Source organism: Plecotus auritus (assembly GCF_963455305.1).
Source record: "Plecotus auritus genome assembly, chromosome: 8".
Lineage (NCBI taxonomy): Eukaryota > Metazoa > Chordata > Mammalia > Chiroptera > Vespertilionidae > Plecotus > Plecotus auritus.
In genome coordinates, this window is record NC_137782.1 from 87,101,808 (window position 1) to 87,109,524 (window position 7,717).

Here is a 7,717-nt window from a genome sequence, read left to right on the forward strand (position 1 = left end):
TTAATATATGTGAAGGATCTAGGGAATATATTATTAATATTAAAAAAATTATTTTTTGTTAGTCCTCACTAGAGGATATTTTTTTTCATTGATTTTTAGGAAGAGAAGAGAGAGGGAAAGACAGAGAGAAACTTCCAGGGAGAGAAACACATCATTTGGTTGCCTCCTGCACAAATCCGGGCCAGGGAGGAGGCTGCAACCAAGGTACGTGCCCTTGAGCAGAATCAAACCCAGCACCCTTTGGTCCACAGGCTGACACTCTATCCACTGAGCCAAACTGGCTAGGGCTAGGACATATATTATTATTGCTAGTTTTTTACTCTCACCTCATGCAGGTCAGACCCAAGTTTGAGAGCTGCCCCTCCAGGAGCTGGAAGCTGCACCTGCAGCCGCCGGTTATGAGGTCACTTCCTCCTGCCGTCTTAAGCAATGTCCCTTGTCAATGTTCACTCTCTCCACCTGCAGTGTTAGCGTTCATAAGTGGTTCAACCTGGGCTTTCTGCAGCCTTCCCCCTCAGTGGTCGGCAAAATCATTAGTCAACAGAGCCAAATATCAACAGTACAACGATTGAAATTTCTTTTGAGAACCAAATTTTTTAAACTTAAACTTCTTCTAATGCCACTTCTTCAAAATAGACTTGTCCAGGCCGTGGTATTTTGTGGAAGAGCCACACTCAAGGGGCCAAAGAGCCGCATGTGGCTCGCGAGCCGTGGTTTGCCGACCACTGCCTAGCTCCAGCAGTGGGCGTGTGACCCAGGTGGTCCAATCAACATAGTCCATCCCTTGGGCTGTAGAGATTGGTTATGGGATGAGCATATGATCCAAGTTGGTCCAATTAGAGTGAATCCTGGGACTTTTGCTGCCCTGTTGGAAAAACAAAAAGAAGCTCTCTTTGAACCAAGATTTCTAGCTGTAATAATGCCATTTCCCTGGAGCTCCTAGTGAGGGTCTACTATGTGGAGAGAGATAAAAAAACACACACACACAACTGAGCCCTTATGACATCTTTGGAGCCCCTGGATCTAACCATACCTGAACCATTACCCTAAGACTTCTAAGTTCTAAGAGTTTACATTTTCCCTCCCTTAAAAAACACACACAACAGTTTGAGAGAGCATCTGAAATCCTGTGCTTGGGATCTTTACATGTTATCTCCTGTAATTCAGATATAAACCCTGTGGCGAAGGGGCAAGATTATAAAGGAATTGAGCTTCAGGGAGGTAAGTGGCTTGTCCAAGGTCACCCAGCAGGTCAGTAGTTAGTGCTTGGATTTGAACCCAGGTTTCTTTGACTCCAGAGCCTTTCTTCTATTCCACATTGTCTGAGTTCTGGACAAGAAGGTCTGTGGGGGTAAAAGACAAAAGACCTGAGTCCCATTTTGGCCACTATTTTGCTGGGTGATTTTGATCAAGTAATTACTCCAATATAAGCCTCAGTTTTTCCCATCTTGAAAATGGGGGAAAGAGTATTGCCTACCCCCTCAGGTTGTTGTGAGTGTTAAATGAGATAACCAGTGTAACTAAAGTGCTTAGAACAGGGCTGTGCATTTAACAGTGAACATGAGCTATTATTTATCCTGGCTCTTGTTTTTGAGGGAAGAAAGGGGGTCTGAGGACTTTACTCTCAGCCTGCAGCCAGTGTGCTCCCTGCCTCCCTGTGGGTCATAGGCTGCAGCAGCCTTGGGTGGCGCCTCCATCCATCTCCTGCCAGATGCACAGACCTGGCTCACTTACCCGGGAAGAAGGCACTTAAGGAGCTGCCTCTCCAGTTTCTCTTTTAATTTTCATTACATAAATTTCACATTTCCCGGAATAGAGATCTTGAATGGCTGGACTAATTTGGAAATCAAGTCAGCAAAGGGCTTCATTTATATTAATGGGGTCTTGAGTCTGGCTGGCTTGCAAGGAGGCGGACATGGATGGATGGTAGTGATCCAGGCTGAGCTGCTCCAGGCTGAGTTCGGACCTTGCCTTAAATGAGTAGGTGCCTCCAGATTTAGGCTGGGACCATTCTCATTTTATGGGAGGCCCTGGGATGTAAGGACTACATTGCTCCCTGACTTAAACCCACCAATGGCTGAGCACTGCTCTCAGAGAAAACTCCACATTGTTCACCCTGCTTGACAAGGTGCCGTGTGATGGGCTTCTGCTGATCTCTCCCACCTCCTACTCACCACTCTCCTCCTCACTCATCCCTCTCCAACTAAGCAGGTGTCCTGAGAATGTTCCTGTCTCAGGGCCTATGCACTTGCTGTGCCTCCTGCCTAAAAGTCTGCTCTCCCAACTCTTCCTGTGGTTAGCTTCTTCCTGTCAATCAGACCTTGTCTCACAATCACCACCTCTGGGAGGCCTTCCCTGACTGCCCACTAGAGTAACACTCCCCAACCCTTCTATATCACCACCCATTTCATTTTCTCCATAGTTCCCCAGCAAAAGCCTATGTCTTCCTGCTTACTTAGCTGCCTATATATTTCTTGGCTGTGTCCCCTATGAGAATATAAACCCCATGAGAGCACAAACCAGGTCTCATTCACCTTTGTCTCCCTAGGACCTGGCTGGATGTTTGGAACACAGAGAAGACAAGGTCGTTGCCTGCATGGAGCTCACAGTCTGGTACTATGAGCCACAGTAACTAACATTTAGGGACTGTAACAAGGATTTTACAAGAGACAACATGTTTAATCCTCACTATAGTTCTTTTTTTTTAATTTAAAAAAAAATGTATATTTTATTGATTTTTTACAGAGAGGAAGGGAGAGGGATAGAGAGTTAGAAACACTGATGAGAGAGAAACATCGATCAGCTGCCTCCTGCACACTCTCCACTGGGGATGTGCCCGCAACCAAGGTACATGCCCTTGGCCGGAATCGAACCTGGGACCCTTGAGTCCGCAGGCCGACGCTCTATCCACTGAGCCACACCGGTCAGGGCCTCACTATAGTTCTTAGAACTATTGTTACCAGTTCCTGTGCATAAAGCACAGGGCCGTGACATAACTTGTCCAAGGTCACATAGCTAGAAAGTAGAGGAGCCAGGATTTGAACCCAGGCTGTTTGGTTCTCATATCTGCTGGGTTAATTAGATCACCTAAGTCACAGGGAGTAAGAGCCTGGTGATAGAAGGGCTGTGATGGAGCAGGCTCCGAGGCTGTGGGAGCCCAGAAGAAACACCTGATCTTGCTTTTGATGGGGGAGGGGATCGGCAAAACCTCTGCAGTGCCTCAGCTGTGTCTAGAATTATTTATTTTTAACTTTGCATTATAGCTGAAGAATTTCTAATATCTTCACATTATCCATGGTTACAACTTTAAGTCATGCATATCATTCCAGCAAGAGGCAGTGCTATTCATCATTGTTGGGTAATTGCATGCTTGCAATTTTGATGTTCTCCCTAATGCTGCCAGGAACCAGTCCCTAAACTCAGGGAAGTAATGAAATGCTTTAGAACTCAGGCTCCGGACCTGAGTTCAAATCCCAGCTCTTCCCCTTGGCTCCCAGGGTTCTACATGCCCGGGACAAGAAGTATCCCCAAAGTCACTAAGGTGGTTAGATAAGTGATAACTAGAAGGCCCTGTCCCCCTTCACCCTCCATGCCTTGGCGCCAGGTGGGACCCAGGCTCCCCAGCTCAGCAGGTTCTTGGAAATTAGGTTGGTTTAAGAAAATAAAGAACTGTGATATTTCAACAAGAAACTAGTAACAGTAGTTGCCTCTGGAGAGGGAAACTGGGTGGCTGGTAGACTGAGTGAGAGGGATATTTTCCTTGCAGATCTTTTCATACCTTTCCAGTTGGTACCATATGGAATTATTATCTAGTAAATAAACATTGAAAAAAGCTTAAAAGAAGGAAATGTATTCTTTCTGCATATCTATCTGTGGACTAAGCTTTATAGAATGTGTTCATTTTCTTTATTCACCTCAACACCATGCGAAGTAGTTATTATTGCCCCTGCCTGACAAATAAGGAAACTGAGGCCCAGACAGGGGCAGTGGCTCGACCGAGGTCACATGGTGAATTACTGCCGGATCTGAAACTCTAACCCAGGCCTCCCGACCTTCTGCTGAGGGAACCTCCACTGCTCAGGTGCCTCTCCCTTCATCAGGGGAAGCCATGTTGAGGTGTGGATAGAGGGGCAGTGACACCATTGTACTCATGTCATGTGATCTGGGTTCAAATCCCGGTCTGTCACTTGCCTGTTGTGTGACTTTAGGGAAATCATTAAATCTCTGGGAACTCCATTCTGGAGTAGCAGGGCTCAAAGATGAATCCCAATAACTTTTGTCTCCTAGAATTCACTCCCTTGTATCGTCCCTTCTGCAGTGAAGAGGGCTGACCTGTGTGACCAATAAAATGTTGCAGAAGCGACAGTGTGTGTGACTTCCAAGGTTGGATAGTAAAAAGACACAGTGACAATAGAATACGATTCCACCTTGAAAAGGAAGAGGATTGTGACACATACTACTACCACCTCATGGATGAACTTTGAGGACCTTATGCTGAGGGAAATAAGTTAGTCACAAAAAGACAGTAGGACTCCACTTACATGAGGTAGCTTGAATGTTCAAATTTATAGAGACAGAGGATAGAACGTTGGTTGCCAGAGGACGTGGAGAGAGGGGAGTGAGGAGTTCTTGTTCAATGGGTAAGAATTTCAGCTTTGCAAGTGGAAATTTCTGGAGAAGACTAGTGGTAATAGCTGCACAACAATATGAGTCTACTTAATATCTGAACTGTACACTTAAAATGGCTAGAGATGGTAACGTTTGGGTTATGTGTTTTTTTCCATAATAAAAAAATTGGGGGATAACGACATTGCAGCTTCTGTCTTTCTCTGGGATCACTCACTCTGGGGGAAGCCCTCAGCCATATTGGGAGAACACTCCTGGGAAGAACTGAGGCCGCAGGCCAACAGCTTCACGTCAACCTCTGGCCATGTGAGGGAGCCACCTTGGAAGCCGATCCTCCAGTCCCAGTCAAGCCTCAGATGACAGTAGCCCTGGCCAACATCCTGACTGTCTCTCCTCAGAGAACCATGCAGCTAAGCCACCCCTGAATTCCTGAGCCACAGAAATGGTTAGGTAATAAATGATTATTGTTGTCTTAAGCCACTAAGTGTTGGGGTAGTTTGTTAATGCGGCAATAGATAACCGGTTTTCCATCTGTAAGATAAGAATGATGACAATTTCACAGTTGTTTTTGATGATAAATTCATGATGGTACCCATATGGTACCCATAATGATAATTCCATAGGTTTTATTACATAGAGTTGCTGCTAAGAATTAATTAGCAAATGTATGCGAGGTGCCCAGAACTGTACCTGGCACACAATAAATGCTAACTAGTATGATTTTATGTTCCATGATTTCTGGCATTGTGAGAAGGCTAGCCTGGACGATAAATCTCATTAAGGAACAGATGTAGACACCAGGCCGCAGTGGGAATAATAATGATGGTAACAATGAGAGCTTCCATAATTGAGCTCTCACTGTATACCAAGCCTTGGGCTAAGTATTTTATATCTTTTCACTGAAACCCTCCAGCAGTCCCTTGAAGTAGATGATATTATTTTCCCATTGTACAGACAACCAAGGATCAGAGAGGGAAAATGGCTTGCCCTAGGTCACACAGCAAGGAAGTAGTGTAGCTAGAATTTGACCTCAGATGCTTCAGACACCAATGTTTTTCTTCTGAACCACTGGCTTGAGCTGCAGTTTGAAATCCCCGCAAAGCCCACCTTCCCCTTTAGTAATTTCCTCTTGATTACACAGGGCTCAGTGCCAACAATCTGACAGACAAAGAATTTTTTTCCCTCAACATCCCATCTGCAGTGTGCCAGGCCTCTTTCCCCTTTGGAGACCAGAGAGTAGATTCCCTTAGAACTTTTGTTTTTCTGGTTCCAATATCCTTTCCTGGACTCTTTCCTTTGATATCTAGGATTGGGAATAAGAAGAACACAATACAGAAAAGCTCAAAAATATCTGCCTAGCCTAAGTTCCCCACAGTGTCTCATCAGAGGCGATTTAATTAGCCCCAAACCTTTGCATCCTGGCACCTCCAGACATGCCGCCAGCTGGCTCCTCACAAACAGCTCTCCTAATATTTGCTGTGGGAACATGTGGCCATCAGGAGGGGCATGTTCCCAGACAGGCGATGAGCTCAGGACATGAGCATCGCTACACCTGCTCCTCTCCCCGAGGAGGGCGGAAATAATTGTGTAGCCACTGACAACACAGCCTTTTTTGAACTTGGGTCCTATGTGTTGGCAGAAGGGCAGACTGGGGCCAACCAAGGCTGACTGGGGCTCAGAGGGAAGGACAAGGATGTTTGCACTTGCAGTGTGGCAGTGGCTGTGCTGGGCCTGCCTTCTCATATATTTCTAACCATGAGTTGCAGGAAGTATTTTAGCATCATGACCTGTAAAACACACACACACACACACACACACACACACACGAAATGAGTTTCATAAGTCTATACTCACCTTTATTATGAGCAATGCATCCTGATCTATTCATTCTGGTGTAGTTTGTCTAAATTATTCATTGCTTAAAAGAGTGCTATGACCCATAAAATAGATTTCAAAGTTTCTTAATGCTGGGATCTGAGTCTGTGAACTTGAGTGGGTCTGATTTCTAACTGAAATGTTGTCCTTCCTTCAGTTATGAATATAGGCAACAAATCATGGTAGTATTAGCAGTACTTGTGACATTTTCACTAATATGGTTACTATACCCACTATTATTATATCCACTGCTAGATCTTATTTTTTTAAAAAATATTTTATTGATTTTTTACAGAGAGGAAGGGAGAGGGATAGAGAGTTAGAAACATCGATGAGAGAGAAACATCGATCAGCTGCCTCCTGCACACTCCTTACTGGGGATGTGCCCGCAATCAAGGTACATGCCCTTGACCAGAATCGAACCCAGGACCCTTCAGTCTGCAGGCCAACGCTCTATCCACTGAGCCAAACCAGTTAGGGCTAGATCTTGTTATTTTGATAATAATATATCATTATATCACATATTTAAAAACATTTTGATAATTGAATTTCAATAGTGTATGGTTCCTTTGTAAACCTATGTATTTTTTTATGCAATTAAAATTATTATTCTGAGAACGGGGTCTGTGGGATTCATTGGACTGCCCCTGGGATCCACAGCACATGACATTCTCAATAAATGTTATGGAAAGAACGAAGGCAAGAAGGAGGGGAAATGAAGAAAGAGAAGGAAGGAAAGAAGGAAGGGGAAATAAAGGAGGGAAAAATGTCTTAATTTATCTCAGAATTGCAATACTTACCCACAGCTGACAAGTAGGTGCCAGTATGCATTTCGTGAATGATTATTGCAGCTTTATAGTTAAGTCTTGAAGTCAGGTAATGTCAGTTCTCCAACTTGGCTCTTCTTCAATATTGTGTTGTCTATTCAGGATCTTTTACTTCTCCATATAAATTTTCTTTTTTTTAAAAAAAATATATTTTACTGATTTTTTACAGAGAGGAAGGGAGAGGAATAGAGAGTTAGAAACATCGATGAGAGAGAAACATCGATCAGCTGCCTCCTGCACACTCCTTACTGGGGATGTGCCCGCAACCAAGGTACATGCCCTTGACCGGGATCGAACCTGGGACCCTTCAGTCTGCAGGTCAATGCTTTATCCACTGAGCCAAATTGGTTAGGGCTAAATTTTCTTTCTTCTTTTCTTCTTCTTCTTCT

At 44.4% G+C, this 7,717-nt stretch overlaps 1 protein-coding gene across 2 annotated transcripts in view; it reads left to right on the forward strand.

The window, feature by feature from the left end:
• LOC308256073 (somatomedin-B and thrombospondin type-1 domain-containing protein-like) overlaps window positions 1-5,220 on the forward strand; it is a 31,615-nt gene extending 26,395 nt beyond the window's left edge. The window contains exons 4-5 of one of the 2 annotated variants that reach the window (XM_080684063.1): window positions 2,549-2,613; window positions 4,817-5,220. In XM_080684063.1, the coding sequence (XP_080540189.1) occupies window positions 2,549-2,613; window positions 4,817-4,986 (235 nt within the window). In that variant the 3' untranslated portion in view covers window positions 4,987-5,220. The remainder of the gene's footprint in view (window positions 1-2,548; window positions 2,614-4,816) is intronic. The other variant, XM_080684062.1, reaches the window with a different exon arrangement.
• Window positions 5,221-7,717: the final 2,497 nt, after the last annotated feature.